This window comes from Phacochoerus africanus, chromosome 13 (assembly GCF_016906955.1).
Source record: "Phacochoerus africanus isolate WHEZ1 chromosome 13, ROS_Pafr_v1, whole genome shotgun sequence".
NCBI classification, from domain to species: Eukaryota; Metazoa; Chordata; class Mammalia; order Artiodactyla; family Suidae; genus Phacochoerus; species Phacochoerus africanus.
Genome location: NC_062556.1, coordinates 9,066,897 through 9,087,921, shown reverse-complemented (window position 1 = coordinate 9,087,921; position 21,025 = coordinate 9,066,897). Strand labels below are relative to the sequence as shown.

At 39.7% G+C, this 21,025-nt stretch overlaps 1 protein-coding gene across 7 annotated transcripts in view; it reads right to left on the bottom strand.

Annotated features, from left to right (window-relative positions):
* PDS5B (PDS5 cohesin associated factor B) overlaps positions 1–21,025 on the bottom strand; it is a 210,141-nt gene that overhangs the window by 134,482 nt on the left and 54,634 nt on the right. For all 7 annotated transcript variants that reach the window (XM_047755637.1, XM_047755641.1, XM_047755642.1 and 4 more), the window contains exon 2: positions 945–1,071. In XM_047755637.1, the coding sequence (XP_047611593.1) occupies positions 945–1,052 (108 nt within the window). In that variant the 5' untranslated portion in view covers positions 1,053–1,071. The remainder of the gene's footprint in view (positions 1–944; positions 1,072–21,025) is intronic.

The following is a 21,025-nucleotide window of genomic DNA, read 5'->3' as shown; positions in this document are numbered from 1 at the left end:
GGTGCAACAGATGAATGGCATCTCTGCAGCTCCAGGACACAGGTTCGATCCTCAGCCCAGCACAGTGGGTTAAAGAGTCTGGCATTACCACAGCTGAGGCTCAGATATGATGCCTGGCCCAGGAAGCGCATATGCCGCAGGGCAAACAAAAAAGAAAAAAAGAAACAAATGATCTTCTTGGACATTCTGCTCCTTTAACCACTGTAATCAGAGACCACCACTGCTCAGAAAAGATGAAATATTATTCAAACAAATATGAAGAGTCTAACCGTCCACTGAATCATGTATGGAAGTTCATCATCAATCCTGACTTATACTACATATCTGAAGCAGAAAGAGAAGCTAAAAGTAAAGCTCTTTAAGCCTACTCTTAAAATACAAGAAAGTAAAATATGGCCTTTAGTACAAAGTAGAAAGAGTTAAAACTTTTCTCAGGTTAAAATGGTTACTTTTATAAAATAAATGAGACACAGAAGAAAGGAGACAACTTTCTATAGACAACAATGAGTATAGAGTACTGTGCATTTGTTCTTTATACCCACATATAGGAGGCCGTAGAAAATCTCAGCTCCGCCTCTCCAGCTGCACTCCCATGAACAAGAAACTACAGGTCAACAGTTCTTGATCTACCCCACTTTCTGAGATCCTAATTGCAGCTGATTAGTTTTGGCATAAGACATCTCCTGTTTTGTCTTTTTTTTTTTCTTTTCTTTTTTTTGGCCATGCCTGCAGCACGTGAAAATTCCTGAGCCAGGGACAGAACCTGCCACAGCACCCCAGGCACATGGGTGACACAGCTGGATCTTTAACTTCTGGGCCACCAAACGGCCTCCTGATTTGCTTTTCTTAGGCTGATCTAACAACATACAACCATATGTGATCATCCCCCTCAACTTAACCCATCGTTAACACATGCCCAAAAGATATAATTGAATTTTACTCACCTTTAACCGTCTCACCATCTCCTCTTTAGATATTTTATCTGAGATTTCTTTGACACCAGGAGGATAGGTAATTTTTCCATCATTGGTCCTTGTCTTTGAATGAGCCATGATGGAAATATTTTTACCCCTAAAACAAAAAATACTATTAGAAGCAAACCAAAAAATAAGTATTAACAACCATTCATAAAAAAACATGAAAAAGAATCACTCTCTACACACACACACAAATTTATAACTATTCCTAATTTACAGTAATTCACTTTTCTAGTTAATGAAAATCATTTTATTGAATATATCCCCAACTTTTTAAATTTTGTCTTTACTTTCATTTCCCTCATTGGCAAGCTAGAATATTTGCACTAACCTTCCAACTACAAAAACTGTAAGTGATAAATATATATATATATGTATTTATATGGGTGCTTTTTTTTTTAATAACACCATGTATGACTTGGGCCAAAATCTAAGAGAATTCAGGAACCCAGAGAAGTAAATGGAGCATTATATCCATTTCACCTTGAGGGCATCTTGCCAACCCTGAAAAATCTAAAGTTAGTTTTGGTAATCTTACGGAAAAAGGAAGAAAAATTCCTATGAAGGTGGAATGTCAAATAAGAGACCCTTCTAATATTAACATAGAATCCTATCCCAAACCCGAGAAAGATAACACTTGCAAAGGAAAAGAGTTAAACAAAGGGTTAACATGTGTCCACGTCCCCATTACAATCCACAAGGGACAGCAGACAAGGCTGTCGTGGTACTAAGTAATAGCAGATACAAGAGAGGAACAGCTTATTAGTTTTGGCCCTAAGCCTACACATTTGCTGAGGTTCACATTGCCTAAGTAGTCCAGAGAACAGAAACTCACACTCAGTGACCTCCAACTAGGAGCACCCCAAGCGCCCAAAATAAGTAAATTCGAGTCCTCCTGAAGGAGAGCACCTTCATTCCACACCTCAAAGAATCCCTATATGATGTTTCTAGGGTAATAAGCATTATCACAACAACAACAACAAAAGACAAAAAAGACAAAAAAAAAAAAAGGAGTTCCCATCGTGGCGCAGTGGTTAACAAATCCGACTAGGAACCATCATGAGGTTGCAGGTTCGGTCCCTGCCCTTGCTCAGTGGGTTAACGATCCGGCGTTGCCGTGAGCTGTGGTGTAGGTTGCAGACGCGGCTCGGATCCCGCGTTGCTGTGGCTCTGGCGTAGGCCGGTGGCTACAGCTCCGATTCGACCCCTAGCCTGGGAACCTCCATATGCCGCGGGAGCGGCCCAAGAAATAGCAACAACAACAACAATAACAACAACAACAAAAGACAAAAAAAAAGCATTATCAAGTCAAAAATAATCAAGCACCTAATGAAACAAGGCGCTATGAGTAAGAACCAGCAGAAATCAGACCTGCATGAACAGACCCAGGAAGACTTCCAGCATTACAATTACCAAACAGAATATAAAACTACCATACAGCTGGCCAACATGGATCTGAACTGCATGGGTCCACTTAGACGGAGAGCTTTTTCAGTAAGTACTACATTACTACACTGTTGTTGGTTGAATCTGCCAATACAGAACCATGAATACAGAGGGTCAGCTATAAAGTTAGGAGAGAAGCTGGAACCTGGGACTCTTTGCTTCAGTGCTTGCACCTGAACAAACGTCTTCTCAAGCCACAAAATACAAAGAAAGTATAAAGGACCAAAAATAACTCCGTGCATGTGTAGTTGGGGCAAATTATGGACAAGATACAAAAAGACTGAAAAAACTAACTCCTACTTTGAAAAGCTGAGAGCAAAAACAGGGTGTCGGGAACAAAAGCAGGCACTATACATGCCCCCCTGCACACAACACCACCAAAGGGGTAGGCAAACCCCTGATTCTGCCCCTACCTTCACTGCAGATAAGCAACCAGCACACCCTCCACCAGGAACAGGCAAATAAGAACCTGTTGTTTGTTTTTGCTCCTCCCTGCTGCAGCAGGGGCCCCAATAAAGCTTTGCCTGAACATCTTGCAAGGCCTTTTATTAAAGAGGCCGGGAGTCCTGGACAGTAACAGTTATACATGGGTTCTGAATTGTGATGGGGGTGGGAGGGGTTGTCAGCACTCCATACCTCTGTGCTGTTCAAGGGTCAAATGTATTTATAATTTTAAAGAAATAAAAATGTATAATAATATTTAAGGAATAAAAAACTATAAAATGTAAACTAGAAGATCTGAACAAAAAACACGTTCTGAAAATGAAAAATTGTAACAGTTCCCCTTGTGGCTCAGTGGGTTACGAACCCGACTAGTATCCATGAGGATTCGGGTTCAATCCCTGGCCTCACTCAGTGGGTTAAGGATCTGGTGTAGCCGTGAGCTGTGGTGTAGGTCAAAGGCGCAGCTCAGAACCCACTTCTCTGTGGCTATGGCACAGGTTGGCAGCTGCAGCTCCAATTTGACCCCTAGCCTGGGAACTTCCATATGCCACAGGTATGGAGGGAAAGGAGGGAAGGAGGAAGAAAACAAAACTGAAAATAGGAGTTCCTGTCGTGGCACAGTGCAAACAAATCCAAATAGGAACCATGAGGTTTCGGGTTCGATCCCCGGCCTTGCTCAGTGGGTTAAGGATCCAGCATTGCTGTGAGCTGTGGTGTACGCAGCAGACGCGACTCAGATCTGGCATTGCTGTGGGTGTGGTGTAGGCTGGCAGCTGTAGCTCTGACTGGACCTCTGTCCTAGGAACTTCCATATGCCGCAGGTACAGCCCTAAAAAGCAAAACAAGACAAAAAAACAAACAAAAACCAGAAAAAAAACCCTGAAAATAAAAACTCAATGGGTAAGCTTATTGGCAGATTAAGAAAAGCTATTAGAATTAGTGAACTAGAAGAAAGGTCAGAAGAAATATTAAGTACAGAACACATATATAAAGTGGAATCACTCTGCTGTACAGATGTTAAAATTGTGTTCAACTATACTTCAATAAATTAAAAAAAATATGAAACAGAGAAACATAAAAATGGGATCTACAGAAAAAAAAGAGTAATTTAACTTATCCATGGAAGGAGTACCAGGAGAGAAATAGGGCACATGCCCCTCTAGGAGGAGAATATGAGAAATACCGATTCATAAATTCAAGAAGCCAAATAGAATTAAGTTCAAAATAATAATTCCTAACAATAATAATAATAATTCCAGAAAACAAAAACCTTAAAGCAGGAGTTCTTGTCATGGCTCAGTGAAAACGAATCTGACTAGCATCCATAAGGACTCAGGTTCAATCCCTGGCCTCGCTCAGTGGGTAAAGGATCCGCGTTGCCGTGAGCTGTGGTGTAGGTCACAGACGCAGCTTGGATCTGGCATTGCTAGGGCTATGGCATAGGCCAGTGGCTACAGCTCCAATCCGACGCCTAGCCTGGGAACCTTCATATGCCTCGGGTGCAGCCCTAAAAAGACCAAAAAAGAAAGAAAAAAGAAAAAAAAATTAGAGTAGTCATATTACCTTGAAAGTAACATAAGTAAACTAGTAAGTGACTTTTCAACAGAGAAATGTAATCCACAATGCAGTTAAAGAATAGAGCTGCAAAGGTGAAGTTTACATCAAAGGCATATGGTTTTGTGTGTGTGTTTTAATGGCCATCAGGGTGGGGTGGCATATTGGCATATTCCTGGGCTAGGGACCGAATCCAAGCTGCAGCTGCACCAAACAACACTAGATCCTCTAACCCACCTCTCCAGGCGAGGGATCAAATCTGTGCCTCTGCAATGACCCAAGCCACTGTATTCAGAGTCTTAACCTACTGTGCCACAGCAAGAACTACAGGAATATCATTTTAAGAAGAGTGAAATAAGAACAAATTCTCCAAACAAAAACTGAAATCCATAATAAGTTAATATATATATACAGCACTTAGAACAATGTTCAACATACATTAGTTTTTTTTGGGGGGGGGAAGCCCCACCCATGGCATGTGGATCTACTAGGTCAGGGGCTGAACCTGCACTAGAGCAGCGGCATGAGCTAATTCAGTGACAATGCCAGATCCTTAACCCACTACACCACAAGGGAGCTCCCATTATAATATGGTATACATGATCAGATTAAAAGATCATTAACAAAAAGCTTTTAAGCTAAATATAAATTAATGAACATAAATAAGCAGGCCCCAGGATCCACTCCTTCGTAATTACTCATCAGAAACATACATGCATCCAGTACCGGACATACAAAAATGTTCACAGCAATACCATTCATGCTACTCAGAAAACACAAATGCCTATCAACAGGAGAATGAATAGATACATTGCAGTATAGTCATACAATGGAATACAATAGTTATGACAGTGAACAAGCTACTGCTTCACACAATATAGAGTAACATTAAAAAGAAAGTTATGTGGAGTTCCTATTGTGACTCAGTGGGTTAAGGATCCAACATTGTCTCTGTGAGATTGCAGGTTTGATCCCTGGCCTCACTCAGTGGGTTAAATGATCCGGCGTTGCCGTGAGCTGCGGTGTAGGTTGCAGACACGGCTTGGATCCCACGTTGCTGTGGCTCTGGCGTAGGCTGGTGGCTACAGCTCCGATTCGACCCCTAGCCTGGGAACCTCCATATGCCATGGGAGCGGCCCAAGAAATAGGAAAAAAAAAAAAAAAAAGAATCCAGTGTTGCCACAAGCTGCAGAGTAGGTCGAAGACGTGGCTTGCATCCAGTGTTACCGTGGCTGTGGCGCAGGCCAGCAGTTGCAGCTCCAATTCAACCCCTAGCCCAGGAACTTCCATATGGTGCAGGTAGGGTCTTTAAAAAAAACAAAAACAAACAAACAGGAGTTCCTGTCATGGCGCAGTGGTTAACGAATCCGACTAGGAAACATGAGGTTGCGGGTTAGGTCCCTGGCCTTGCCAAGTGGGTTAAGGACCCGGCGTTGCCATGGCTCTGGTGTAGGCCGGTGGCTACAGCTCCGTTTTGACTCCTAGCCTGGGAACCTCCATGTGCCGCGGTAGCGGCCCTAGAAAAGGCAAACAAACAAAAACAAACAAACAAACAAACAAAGGCATGTGTAAGAAACCAGACATGAAACACTAGTGGATCATGCTTTGGTAGGAGATGTAACTGAAAGAGGAATAAGAGAAGATTTCTTGGGTGCAGGTAATGCTCTACTTTATCTGGATGTTATTATACCATTGTTTTCACTTTGCATGAAGTCATACAACTGGACACAAGTTTTACACTTTTCTGAATTACGCTATGCTTCAACAACAAAAAAGAAAATCTCAACATTTAAAAAATTAAAAACATTTTAAAACTTTCTAAGGATCAATAAATCAGAGGAAAAAATAAAAACAAGCATAGAATTAACAAATTCAAAAACCAGAGGCCAATCTTAAAAACTCTGAAAATTTAGACGAAATAGAGAAAAGCTATACCTTACAAAAAATTACTCAAAAAAAAACCATTATGAAACAAAATCAATAATCTATAAATCTTTCCACAAGGACAAATATCTAAGTCTAGATGACACTGCTAGTGAGTTTTATCAAGTAACTGAGGAAGAAATAATTCCAATGTCATATAAGTAGTTCCAAGGACTAGGAAACAAGGGACTCCTTCACAATTAATTTATGCAACTAACTAGCATAACCATGATACTAAAACCGAATGAGAAAAATAAGAGAAAGGGAACAAAATAACAGACTAATCTTGCTCATAAACACAGATACAAAATTCTTTTTCTTTTTCTTTTTTGTTTGTTTTTTCTTTTAATAAAAGCCCCACCTGGGTGTGGCGTATGTTAGTTCCCAGGCCAGGGGTTATATTGAAGCTGCAGCTGCCTGCTTATGGCTTATGCCGCAGCCACAGCAATGCTGGATCTGAGCTGTATGTGTGACCTATTTCACAACCTTCAGCATGGCCAGGATCCATAACCCACTGAGTGAGGCCACGGATTGAATCCACATCCCTCATGTACACTATGTCAGGCTCTGAATCTGCTGAGCCACAACGGGAACTCCCCCAATTTTTTGTTTTTAAATTTTTTTATTTAAAAAAAAATCTTTTTTTGTCTCTTTAGGGTCACACTCTCACCATATGGAAGTTCTCAGGTCTGGGTTGCACGAGAGCTGCAGCCACAGCAATGTGGGATCCGACCTGCACCTGCGACCTACACCACAGCTCACAGCAACGCTGGATCCTTAAGCCACTGAGAGAGGCCAAGGAGTGAACACACATCCTCACAGATACTCGTTGGGAACTCTTTTACTGAACCACAACGGAAACTTCTTTTTTTTTTTTTTTTTTAATGAAATCTTTACTTTCACATATTCTTTCTTTCTTTCTTTTTTTTTTTTTTTTGACCACTCCACAGCATATGGAACTCCTGGGTCGGGGATCAGCTCCAAGCCGCAGCTGTGGCCAGATCCTTACTTAACCCACCATGCTGGTCCAGGGAACGAACCTGCATCCCAGTGCTCCCAAGATGCCGCTGATCCCACTGCACCACTTCAGGAGCTCCCCAAAATTCTTAATTAAAATACTGAGAAACCAAATGAGGCTACATATAAAAAATTGGGCTTAATCCCAGGAATGCAAGGTTGAATTTACCATATTAACAGATTAACAAAGAAAAATCATGTGATAATCACAAAAAAAGGAGGAAAAAAATGTTTGATAAAAATTCAACATCAATTCATAGCCATAAAATAAAATAGAAAGAAAAAAAAAAAAGCTGAGTTCCCATTGTGGTGCAGCGGATACAAGTTCAATTAGTATCCATGAGATTCCGGGTTCGATCTCTGGCCTCACTCAGTGGGTTAAGGATCTGGTGTTGCCATGAGCTGTGGTGTAGGTCACAGACACGGCTCAGATCCTGTGTTGCTATGGCTGTGGCATAAGCTGGCAGCTGCAGCTCTGATTGGACCCCTAGCCTAGGAACTTCCATATGCCACAGGTATGGCCATAAAAAGCCAAAAAAGAAAAAAGAAAAAGAAAAAAAGAAAACAGATAATGAATTTAAATATACAATGTAAAGCAAACAAAAAAACTTTAGAAGAAAATCTTCACTACTGAAGTTAGTCCAAGAGTTTTTAGAAATGACACCAAAAGCAAGATCCACAAAAGAAAAACTGATATATTCGATTTAAAAAACTACAGTGAGACACTTCACGCCAGTCAGAATGGCCATCATTAATAAGTCTATAAATAACAAATGTTAGAGAGGATGTAGAGAAAAGGGAACCCTCTTACACTGTTTGTTGGTAGGAATATAAGTTTCTACAACCACTGTGGAAAACAGTAGGCAAGTTTCTCATAATACGAAATACAGAACCAGCATATGATCCATCAATCCCTCTCCTGGGCATATACCCAGACAAAACTATAATGCAAAAAGATACATGCACCCATATGCTCACAGTAGCACTATTCATAATATCAAAGACATGGAAACAACCTAAATGTCCATCGACAGATAAATGGATTAAGAAGATGTGGTACATGTATATAACGGAACACTACTCAGCCATAAAAAAGAATAAAACAATGCCATTCACTGCGACATGGATGCAACTAGAGATTCTCATACAAAGTGACATTAGTTAGAGAAAGACAAATATCATATGATATCACTTATATGTAGAATCTAAAATATGGCACAAATGAACCTATCTACAAAACAGAAACAGACTCACAAACATAGACAACAGGTTGCTGGGGCCGGGGCAGGGGGGTGGTGGCAGTGAGACGGACTAGGAGTTTGGGGTTAGTAGATGTAAACTATTGCCTTTAGAATGGATAAGCAATGAGGTCCTACTGTGTAACACCAAAGACTATATCCCATCTCTTGGGATAGACCATGATGGAAGATAAGAAAGGGAATGTATACGACTGCATCACTTTTCTATACAGCAGAAATTGACAACACTGTAAATCAATTATACTATAAAATTTTTTAAAAATAAGATGGGCAAAAAACATGAAGAGACATCTGAATAGGATATATATGGCAAATAAACACATGAAAAGATGTTCAACATCATTAATTATTAGAGAAATGCAAATTAAAACCATGAGATATCATTATATACTATTATAACAGGTAAAATAAAAAACAGTGGTAACATCAAATATAGGCAAGGATGCAAGGAAACTGTCTCTGTAACAAGTTGCTGGTAGAAATGTAAATAGTACAACCACAATTGAAAACAATCTGGCAGATTTTCATACAACTAAACATGCCCTTACCACACAAACCAGAATTTTGCTCTCTTGGGCTTTATCCCAGAGTAACAAAAGCTTCTGTTCAAATGAATCTGTACAAGAAGGTTTATAACAGTTTTGTTCATACACCTCAAAACTAGAAGCAACAAAAATGCCCAATCAACATGTGAAAGGTTAAAAAAACTCAGATAGGCCCACCTAATGAAATACTACTCAGCAATAAGAACTGTTTTACTAATATATGCAATAACTTATGGTCACTATATTATTGAAAGAGCCAATCTCAAAAGGTTACATTCTGTTATGGTGCCATTTATTTAACATCCTCGAACATGACGAAACCATAGATATGGAGAACAAACTAGTGGTTTCCAGGGAACACGGATGAGCATGAGCATAAGCATAGCACAAGGGATTTACTTTAGAGTTATGTATGTTGATCGTGGCAGTGGTGAAATCAATCTATATATGGGATCAAACTACAAAGAACTACACACACATACAAAGAGAGAGAATGAGAGAGAGAATGGGCAAAAACTTGAGTAAAGTGAGTCTGAAACATAATCAACAACACCATGCACTGTTAATTCCCTAATTTGATATTGTGCTACAAGTTACATAAGATGCCACCTCTGGCCCAAGATGGATGAAGGGTTCACAAGAGTGTGTACTATTTTTGTAACTTTATGTCCATAATTATTTCAAAATACAAAAGTTTTAAAATCAAAACAATTATTTTATATTACAGCAACCAAAAGCTTTATTTATTTACTTAATTTGGGGCTATGCTCCTAGCATGTATAAGTTCCCAGGGCCAGGGACTGAACGTGTATCCCATCAGTAACATATGCCACAGCAGTGATGCTGAGTTCTTAACCACTAGGCCGTAAGGGAACTCCCAAGAATTTTTAAAATATAATTTACATTGAAAAGTATAAACTAAGAATTAATTTAATAAAAGATGTATTTTACAGAGAAAAATCATGAAGTTTTATTGATAGAAATGAAAGAAAATATAAAGACAGACATCTTGTTCACAGATTAAAAGTCTCAAATACTATAAAGAGCAAATCTTCTCACACTGATTATGCAGTCAATACAGTCGCAATCAATGACAAAACACTGTAAACCAACTATAACAGAAAAAATAAAAATCACTAAAAAAAAAATACAGTCCCAATCAAGACCAGATTCTGATTTTGAAAGAAACATGACCAGAGTTCTCTTGGGGCACAGCAGGTTAAGCATCCAGCATTGTCACTGCAGCAGCCCAGGTCACTGTTATGGCGTGGGTCTGATCCCTGATCCAGGAACTTTCATGTGCCGTGGGCACAGCCAAAAAGAAAGGAAGAAAGGAAGGAAGGAAGAGACGGAGGGAGGAAGGAAAAAAGAAAGGGAGAAAGAAAGATGACCAATTTATTTTTATTTATTTATTTTTTGTCTTTTGTCTTTTTTGTTGTTGTTGTTGTTGCTATTTCTTGGGCCGCTCCCACGGCATATGGAGGTTTCCAGGCTAGGGGTCGAATTGGAGCTGTAGCCACCGGCCTACGCCAGAGCTACAGCAACGCGGGATCCAAGCCGCGTCTGCAACCTACACCACAGCTCACGGCAACGCCGGATTCGTTAACCCACTGAGCAAGGGCAGGGACCGAACCCGCCACCTCATGGTTCCTAGTCGGATTCGTTAACCACTGCGCCACGACGGGAACTCCAATTTATTTTTAAATTTATATGTAAATTCAGAAGGCCAAGAATAGCAAGATATTTAAGAAAAACACAGTGAATAGACTTTTATACCAGACATTGAAATCCTTCACAAAGCTAAAGTAATTTTTTTATTTTGTTTTTCTTTCTATGGCTGCACCTGCAGCACATGGAAGTTCCCAGGCTAGGGGTCAAATCAGAGCTTCAACTGAAGTCTATGCCACAGCCACAGCAACACTGGATACAAGCCACATCTGTGACTTAAGCTAGCTACAGCTTGCAGAAACACTGGATCCTTAACCCACTCAGCAAGGCCAGGAATCAAACCGACATCCTCACAGAGACAACATCAGGTCCCTAACTCCCTGAGCCACAACAGGAACTCCCATGCTCAAGTAATTTGGATGGTGTGGTATTGGAGCAAAAAAATATCAATGAGAAATACTAGCCTATGGAGTTCCTGTCGTGGCACACCGGAAATGAATCCGACTAGGAACCATGACGTTGCAGGTTCGATCCCTGGCCTTGCTCAGTGGGTTAAGGCTTCAGCAGTGAACTGTGGTCTAGGTCACAGACTCAGCTCAGATCTGGTGTTGCTGTGGCTCTAGCGTAGGCTGGCAGCAACAGCTCCGATAAGACCCCTAGCCTGGGAACTTCCATATGCCGTGGATGTGGCCCTGGAAGGAAGGAAGGAGAAGGAAGGAAGGAAGGAAGGCAGGCAGGCAGACAGAAAGAAAGACAGACAGACAGAGACAGACAGACAGAAAGAAAGAAAGAAGGAAAGACAGACAAAGAAAGACAGAGACAGACAGAAAGACAAAGACAGACAGAAAGAAAGACAGAAAGACAGACAGACTAGCCTAGAAAAAACAGACCCACACAACATGAAACTTAATACCTGAAAACAGTGGCAGGGCACATCAGAAAGAAGAACAGAGAACACAAAAGTTCTGAGTATCACTTAATATTTTAACAATCCAAGAACAATCCATGAAACCAATCCATGAACACTGGATGTCTTTCCATTTATTTGTGTCTTCTTTTATTTATTTCATTAACTCATTGTGTTTACTTAAAGACAAAGACAGACAGAAAGAAAGACAGAAAGACAGACAGACTAGCCTAGAAAAAACAGACCCACACAACATGAAACTTAATACCTGAAAACAGTGGCAGGGCACATCAGAAAGAAGAACAGAGAACACAAAAGTTCTGAGTATCACTTAATATTTTAACAATCCAAGAACAATCCATGAAACCAATCCATGAACACTGGATGTCTTTCCATTTATTTGTGTCTTCTTTTATTTATTTCATTAACTCATTGTGTTTACAGTATGTCAGTCTTTTACCTCCTTGCTAAAGTTTATTCCTAAGTAATTTTTTTTCTTTTTAGGGCCACACCTGTGGCATATGGAGGTTCCCAGGCTAAGGGTCGAATTGGAGCTACAGCTGCTGGCCTGTGCCACAGCCACAGCAATGCAGGATCTGAGTTGCGTCTTCGATTTACACCACAGCTCACTGCAACACCGGATCCTTAACCCACTGAGCAAGGCCAGGGATCAAACCCACAACCTCATGGTACCTAGTCGGATTTGTTTCCGCTGAGCCACAACAGGAACTGAGTTTTTTTTTACTAGAGTCTTCAGGGTTTTCTACATATAAGATCATGTCATCTGCAAACAGATAATTTTACTTCTCCCTTTACAACCTGGATGCCCTTTACAGTTCGCCCTTCACATCTGCAAGTTCCACATCCTCAGAATCAACCAACCACAGATCAAAATACTCACCAAGACATTCCAAAAAGTTCCAAATGGCAAAATTTGAATTTGCTGCACACAGGCAACTATTTACATTGCATTTATGTTGTATTAGGTATTATAAGTAACCTAAAGATGATTTAAAGTATATAAGAAGATGTGCATAGGTTATATGCAAATACTACACTTTTACACAAGGGACTTGAGCATCCTTGGATTTTGGCATCCTTTGGTGATCTGAGAACCAATCCCTGACAGATACTGTACTATAGTGGACAGACGTGTCAGGAATGGACATCTTTGTCTTGCTCCTGATCTAAGAGGAAAACTTTTCCATTATTCACTACTGAGAAATACAAATCAAAACCACAATGAGGTATCACACTTCACACCTGTTAGGAGAAACATTATCAAAAAACAACATAAAAAAGTGTTGGCAAGGATGTGGAAAGATGGGAATCCCTGTACACTGTTGGTGAGAATGTAAAATGACACAACTGCTATGGAAAAACAGTGTGGAGGTTTCTCAAAAAATTAAAAGTAGAACTATCATATGATCCACCAATCCAAATTCCAGAGAGATATCTGAAAGAATAGAAATCAGGATCTCTAAGAGATATCTGCTCACGCATGTTCACGGCAGCATTATTCACAAGATCCAAAACATGGAAACAACCTAAATGGTCAACAGATGAATGAATAAAGAAAAAGTGATATATACCTACAATGGAATATTATTCAGCCTTTAAAAAGAACAGCTGAATAATATTTGCCATTTACCCAACATGGATGGACCTGGAAGGCATTATGCTGAGTGAAATAAGCCAGACAAAGGACAAATACTTCCTGTTTTCACTTATATTAGGTATCTAAAATAGTCAAACTTAGGAGTTCCCATTATGCCTCAGCAGTAATGCACCCAACTAGTATCCATGAGGACACGGATTTAATCCCTGGCCTTGCTTGGTGGGTTAAGGATCTGGTGTTGCCATGAGCTGTGGTATAGGTCTCAGACACGGCTCAGATCCCACGTTGCTGTGGCTGTGGCGTAGGCTGGCAGCTGGAGGGCCAATTCAACTCCTAGCCTGGGAACCTCCATATGCTGCAGGTGTGGCCCTAAAAAGCAAAAAATAAACAAATAAATAAAATAGTTAAATTTATAGAAGGAGAAAGTAGAACAGTGGTTACCTGGAGACGGGAAGAAAGGAAAACAGGGACTTGTTATTCAATGGGTTAAGTTATAGTTATGCAAGATTATTCAGATCTAGGGATGTGCTGTACAGCATGGTGCCCATAAACATATGCAAGGGTTTTTGTCTATCAGTTATACTTCAATAAAGCTGAAAAGGAGATGGCAAGGGAGTAGAGAAGAGGGAGAAGAATAGAGGGGAGAGGAGAGGGGAGAAAAGACCAAAAAAAAAAAGAAAAAAGAAATGGCCCAGAGAGCTAGATAGATTTGGAGATCCTCAGTGAAAGATAAAACCAGGGGCACAGATGAAAGCATTCAGAAAGACTATATAAGTGAGAAGAGTGGTAGGCCAAGAAAGAGATGAAAGAAGACCCTTCTTTGAAATGGGAAGAGGAAAAAGAGCTTGCAAAAGAATCTGGGAATGATCTAATAGGTGAGGGAGGACCCAGAAGGAAGCCATGTTAGAAAGTAAGGGGTACATTACATCAAGCTGCAAGAACGGAAGTGACCAACGGTACTGGATGCTGCAGAGGGCTCAGGATGAAAAGTTAAAAATAATTCAGTGATGGATCAGCATGAGCGATCTTACTGCACTGATAAAACTGGATTATGCTGATGGTTGTACAGCTCAGTAAATTTACTAAAAAACCACTCAATTGTACACGTGAAATAAGTCAATTTTATTCATTTTATGGTATGTTAACTATTCCTCAATAAAGTTGTTTACATTTTTAAAGTTCTGAAAATCTTTCACACCTATATAAAAAAAAAAGACACTGGGAGTTCCTGTCGTGGCGCAGTGGTTGACGAATCCGACTAGGAACCATGAGGTTGCGGGTTCAGTCCCTGCCCTTGCTCAGTGGGTTAACGAATCCGGCGTTGCCATGAGCTGTGGTGTAGGTTGCAGACGCGGCTCGGATCCCGCGTTGCTGTGGCTCTGGCGTAGGCCGGTGGCTACAGCTCCGATTCAACCCCTAGCCTGGGAACTTCCATATGCCGCGGGAGCGGCCCAAGAAATAGCAACAACAACAACAATAACAACAACAACAAAAGACAAAAAAGAAAAAAGAAAAAAAAAAGACACTGTATCCATATTTCACACACCATATGCAAAGGGAATTCCAGGTCGATTAATGATCTAAATATTGAAGCAAAATGTAAAAGCTTTTAGAATATAACAACTTCATGGGCTCAGGTTACGAAAAGCATGAATCAAGCCCATAGCTGTCTTGAATAAAGAAGGTATTCAGCAAATGCCTACAACAAATCATTCCACAGATGGGTGAATAATGTGATAGGATTCTCAGTATTCCACAGAACTTGGAGTAGAATAAAGCCTCTCTTCCTTGCCTCAACAGAAACAAAAGCTGGGAATTTCTACAGTGGCTCAGCGGTTAACGAGCCCAACTAGCATCCATAAGGTCATGGGTTCAATCCCTGGCCTTAATCAGTGGGTTAAGGATCTGGCGTTCACGAGAGCTGTGGTGTAGGTCACAGACATGGCTCGGATCCTGCGCGGCTATGGCTGTGGTGTAGGCTGGCAGCTACAGCTCTGATTGGACCCCTGGCCTGGGAACCTCCGTATATCTCAGGTGCAGGCCTAAAAAGACCAAAAAAAAAAAAGAGCTGTTCATCATTTTTAACAGATTGTGACCACAGACTGCAGCTACATAATGTAGACATGGTACCTTTGCAGAATATACTCGTCTGTATAGTCAAAACTTTATTAAGTGCCTGTGACTTGCATGACTTTTTAACAACAACTATAAGGCAAAATGAATTAAGATAGGTCTCAAAGTCTACAAAGGAAACAAATTCCCCCTGAATAATTAAATAACAATAAATTCTAACGTTATCCTAAACAGAAATAACAAACAATCTTGAAAAAAATAAGACTGAAAGAAAGTCCACTTACATAAGTAGATGTGGGTGAAGTGGTAATTATATACAGAACAAAAAGAGAAAACAATTTAAATCAATCTCAGAGGAGTTCCCGCCATAGCTAGGCAGTTAATGAACCCGACTAGTATCCATGAGGACACTGGTTTGATCCCCGGCCTTGCTCAGTGGGTTAAGGATCCTGTGTCGCACTGAGCTGTGTGGTGTGGTATACTCAGATCCCGCATTGCAACCCCTAGCCTGGGAACCTCCATAACCCGCGGGTGCAGACCCAAAAAGACAATCAATCAATCAATCAATCAACCAATCAATAACTCAGAGGATAAAATTCAGAATTTGCTACTGGTCTAAAACTGAGATTGAAGGAAAAAGTGAAAGGAAGTAAATAAAGGGAGCTAAGAAGGAGAAGATAGAGCCAACAAAGAAGCAGGCTAACTCAGTTTGTACTTCTGTTTTATAAGCAATACCATATTGTAAGCAGAAGTTTGAAATAGTGCTGTGAATACACACAGGCTGTTTCCACTAGCCCATGTCCATAAGCAAACTCCATGTACCTTAAAATTTCAAGCCTATGTTTAAACTTTCCCTGACCTCTCTAGGCAGAGTGAGGTTCCTCCCCCTAAAGCTAGGCAAATTCTGAACATATCATAATTAGCATTTATCACATCATATTTCATGAACTTATTTCCATGTCTGCTTCTCCTACTAGACAGTAAGCTCTTTAAGAAAAAGATAGTATATATTATTTCAGGCATCCTTTCAGAACCTAGAACAAAGTAGGTGCTCAGGAAATACTTGCTGAATGAATGAACTATTTTAAGAAATGGTGGCTACAATAGGCAGTACAGACGAGACAGTGGAGAAATAAAATACAGTAAAACCAATGAGGAAACTGCTACAGAATTCCAGGTAAGAACTAATAAGGAGCAGACTGAAGGCAATGACTGGAAAATAAGAAAACCGATGCAGGAAGTTCCCATGTGGTGCAGAGGGTTAAGGATCCTGCGTTGCAGCTGTGGCTCAGGTTCAACCCCTGGCCTGGGAACTTCCACATGCCACAGGGGCTGTCAAAAAAAGAAAACTGAAACAAACACTACAGGATGATTATTTGAGAGAAGTAGAAGATGATTACAAGATTCTTGGAGTTCCCGTCGTGGCTCAGTGGTTAACGAATCCGACTAGGAATGATGAGGTTGCAGGTTCCATCCCTGGCCTTGCTCAGTGGGTTAAGGATCCGCCATTGACATGAGCAGTGGTGTAGGTTGCAGATGCGGCTCAGATCCCGCGTTGCTGTGTCTCTGGCGTAGGCCGGTGGCTACAGCTCCGATTAGACCCCTAGCCTGGGAACCTCCATATGCCATAGGTTAAGACCTAGAAAAGACAAAAGAAAAAAAATATTCGAAGCCTTGTTCCTGGAAAGTCAATTACTTAAATATTTACTGAGAATTTACCTAGTATGATATAGTATTCTAGGCACTAGGAATCCAAAGATAAGAAAAATATACAAAATATCTGTCCTCATAATAACAGAGGGAAAAAACAGAGATTAATTTGGAATAACTTAAATTTGGAAAAATTAAGTTTGGAATAGAAGGCAACTGGAGGTGTTATGGCCGAAGTTCTAGAAAGAAGTCAAGGCCAGAGAATATCTGAGCACCATGTATAGATCATGCTTTATGGGTTTACAAAATCAATAAAGAAAGTGTGTAGGGTGAGTTAGGATATCAAGACTCAACTATGAACTCTGAGAAATATCTATATTGGTATGGGAGCAGGAGGGAATCAGGAAAGAAAACAGAAGCAGGTCAACAAAGGGAAAATATATATATATTTTTTTTAACTAGAAAAAAATGTCTAAAGATGAAGGGGTTACATATTGTGCTAGTTACTTTAGAAGTGCACAACACTGGTACAAAATGGCCTCAGGAAATACTCCCCTGGATTTGACACAATGATCTTTCAGAAAGACATTCTGGAGAATAACAGGAATGAACACAAAATTATAAGGTAAGAGAAAAAAGGTGGAAAGGAGACAGAGAAGAAAGGGAGCAATGTAGAGGAAGAAAGGAAGGGTACAAGAAAAAAAGAGTATCTTCGATTGTTAGCAGTGGTTCTAGAAAGATATACTGATATATAGCTACTCCTCTGAGGTTAAACAGTGTCAAAGAAATTATTTGACATTTATCTTTGTAAAATTTCAATTATACACACCTTATTATGGTGGAATCGATACACCGAAAATGAGAAAATAATAACTTAAAAAAAAATTTATAAAAGTGACCATGTCAGAATCCATTTAATACACAGCATATAAATGTATATAATATGCATATAATATTAATTTCAAATATCATTATATGCATATTATTATATTTACATTTCTGTGTCCATAGTGAATGATAAGTAAAACACAATACTAAGTAGTTTACACAACCACTGAATACGTTAAAAAAAATGGTCATTAATTAAAAGAAACATATCAGTAATTTTTTAAACCATATGAACAGCTGCAGAAAGAAATAAACAATGAAATCATCACTCTTCCCTCTGTTATCAGATGTAAATAAACATTCATAAGATGAAACCAATAAGGACTGTAGTAAAAATATTTAAGATCTTTTCAACAAAAAGGAAAGAAGAGCAAAGCATTGACTGATTTGAAGAGTAAGGGTAGAAGCCGTAGCCATTTTTCAAATGACCTGGTAAGCAAAAGATGGGTACTGGCCATTTTCATGATTTTTCTTAAAAATCCAGTATGTAACAATATGTTCAGAGTCAGAGAAATAAAATCAAACCACTAATAGAATCCCTACATGCCCATATTTATTAAAAGCTGTTTTTTCTCCTGGGGCTTTACCCCAAGTTTAAGGTCAGATTAGAAGGAACATAAGATTTTGAGGAGTCTGACAACTGCAAAAGGCAGGCTCCCCACAACCAGTACCTCTTATAACCAGCAGATGGTGCCCTCCATAAATACAACCCTTCTAATACACAGTCACTACACAGAATAAGAAGCTAGGTTGGCCACGGACATCTAAAAAGCTAATGAGAATGTGTTCTAAGAGAAAAGAGACAAAATAAATTATATTATTCTTCCCTAAGTATATAACCTTAAGGCCCCTTTACATATTACCCAACTATTAAAACAAAAAACTCCTTTTTTCACATACAATGTTACCACTAATTAATAAAGATAATTCAGCTTGAATTGATGATTACCACTAATTACAAAGATAATTATTACCAATGTTACCACTAATTAATAAAGATAATTCAGCTTGAATTATCTTTATTCATTCAAATTAAGTATATTTCATAATTATCCCTATATGTTTTGGTAATACAAAGTAATTTTAAATGCTTTAGGAAGTCCTTTTAGAAAGCAGGCAGGCCTATTTTGTTCATATTTTTGGTAATATTTATTTAAAAACATTAAACATATGGTTACTCTCTTGCCTACATTCTTTTTAAGGACCACCAATGTTACAGACAGGAATAGAATTAAACTGGTTCAGACAGCAAGGAGTCCCAGGCCCTAAAACACTCGAACTAGCAACAATTTCTAAGTAGTAACAGAGAGTGTTCTATTAAATCCCTTTAAAACAATATTTTCTATTAATACTGACAATACCTCTCATTTACTGAATAACTGGCGTTTTTTCAGTTACTAGTTCAGTGTTCCAATCAGTGGAGGAGATGAAATTATGTCCTTTTCTCTATTCACATCAAACCTCAAGCACATCTTCTTGGCTCTCAGTAGACTGCCTCTACTTCACTGAGAAAACAAAATTTCCCCAGTCTCCATTACTAAACCTACTGTACCTATTCCCTGCTTCTTTCCTACTTCTTTCCTATTTCCCTACTTTTTTTCCAGAGAGTATGTAGCCCTCCTCACATCAAAAACTAATCCCTTCACAGGTGCACAGAATCCATCCTCTACAAGCTGCTAGAGACTTTCATGTTCTCTCCTCTTTCCTCAGCATCAGCGTCCTCTACATCTACTAGGTCTTTTCCCTCAGTATTCAGTATAAGTAGCTCTGTTCCTGAGTGAAAGGAAGGCATTCAGGCAGGAAAGCAAGGAAATACACATCTGCTTAGACTGCAGATATCCCTCTAGCTGTCTTCCCTCTCAAATTACCTTCACAGCCAAGCTTCTCAAAAAGTTAATCTATACTTTTGCTTAGAGCATTTCCTGTTCATACCAATCCAATCTTGTTTCCAGCATCCTCCATTACCAGTAATAAGCTTTTGCCATCATCATTGTGGCAGACTTCAAAAATGACAACAGATGTTTCCCTTCCCTGAATCTATACCCTTGCAATGTGACTTTGTGGCTCCTCTGGGCAAGCGTTTTTCCAGCTCTTGAATCTGAGATGGTCTTAAGACTTGCTCTGGCCATTGGGATACCGGCAAGCTTAAAAAGTGCTTGTGCTTTGGAATTAATTGACTTGCTGCTCTTGGAACTCTGCTCCTAGTGCAAGCCCAAAAGTTATCCCACTGGAAAACAAGAGCGAGAGAGAGCAAGCCAGCCCAGAGAGTCCAGCCATGAGCATCATGAACAAAGCCACCCCCAGACAAACCATCCAGTGATCACATATACATATCTGAAGATGTATGAGCAAGCCCAAGTGAATCACCTAAGGCTGACCCAGATCAATAGGACTACCCAGCTAAGCCAAACTCAAGCTGCAAACCTAAAAAACTGGGAGCTCAATAAATGACGGTGGTTGCAAGCCATTAAGTTTTGGGTGATTTGCCATGGAGTACAAGCTAACTAAATGTCATCATTGTCCTCCATGTTGCCAAATCAAAGGAACACTTTTCTAATCCTAATTTTATTGATCTCAGAAGAATGACACACAGTTGATGACAACCTCTTTCTGAAAACACTCTTTTCCTCTGGTTTCCACTATACTTTACCTTTTCCTGATTTTTCTCCTACCTTACTGGTCACTGTCTCCTTTGTTTCCTTCTCCTCTATCCAACCTCTAAACATCAGTAATTCATCAGAGCTTAATCCTGGCCCTTCTATTCACTTTTTAGTCTATACGTTTTTATCCCAAGGCTTCTGCCTTAAGCTTTCTTAAAGCTACTCCAAAGACTTTAAAATAATAAACACATACCTCACCAAGAGCTCTCTTTTGAACTCTAGTCCTCACACACAACTGCCAACTTAACATTTCCACCTGAGTATTCTCAAAGGCATCTCGAACTTTAAAAAAACCCCAAAACCAAACAACAAACTATCTCCCAACTTCTTTCCCTTCTAAAGAAACCTTCCTTCTTGCATCTTCTGTGTATGATGTCTTACTGTATCCAACTTGTT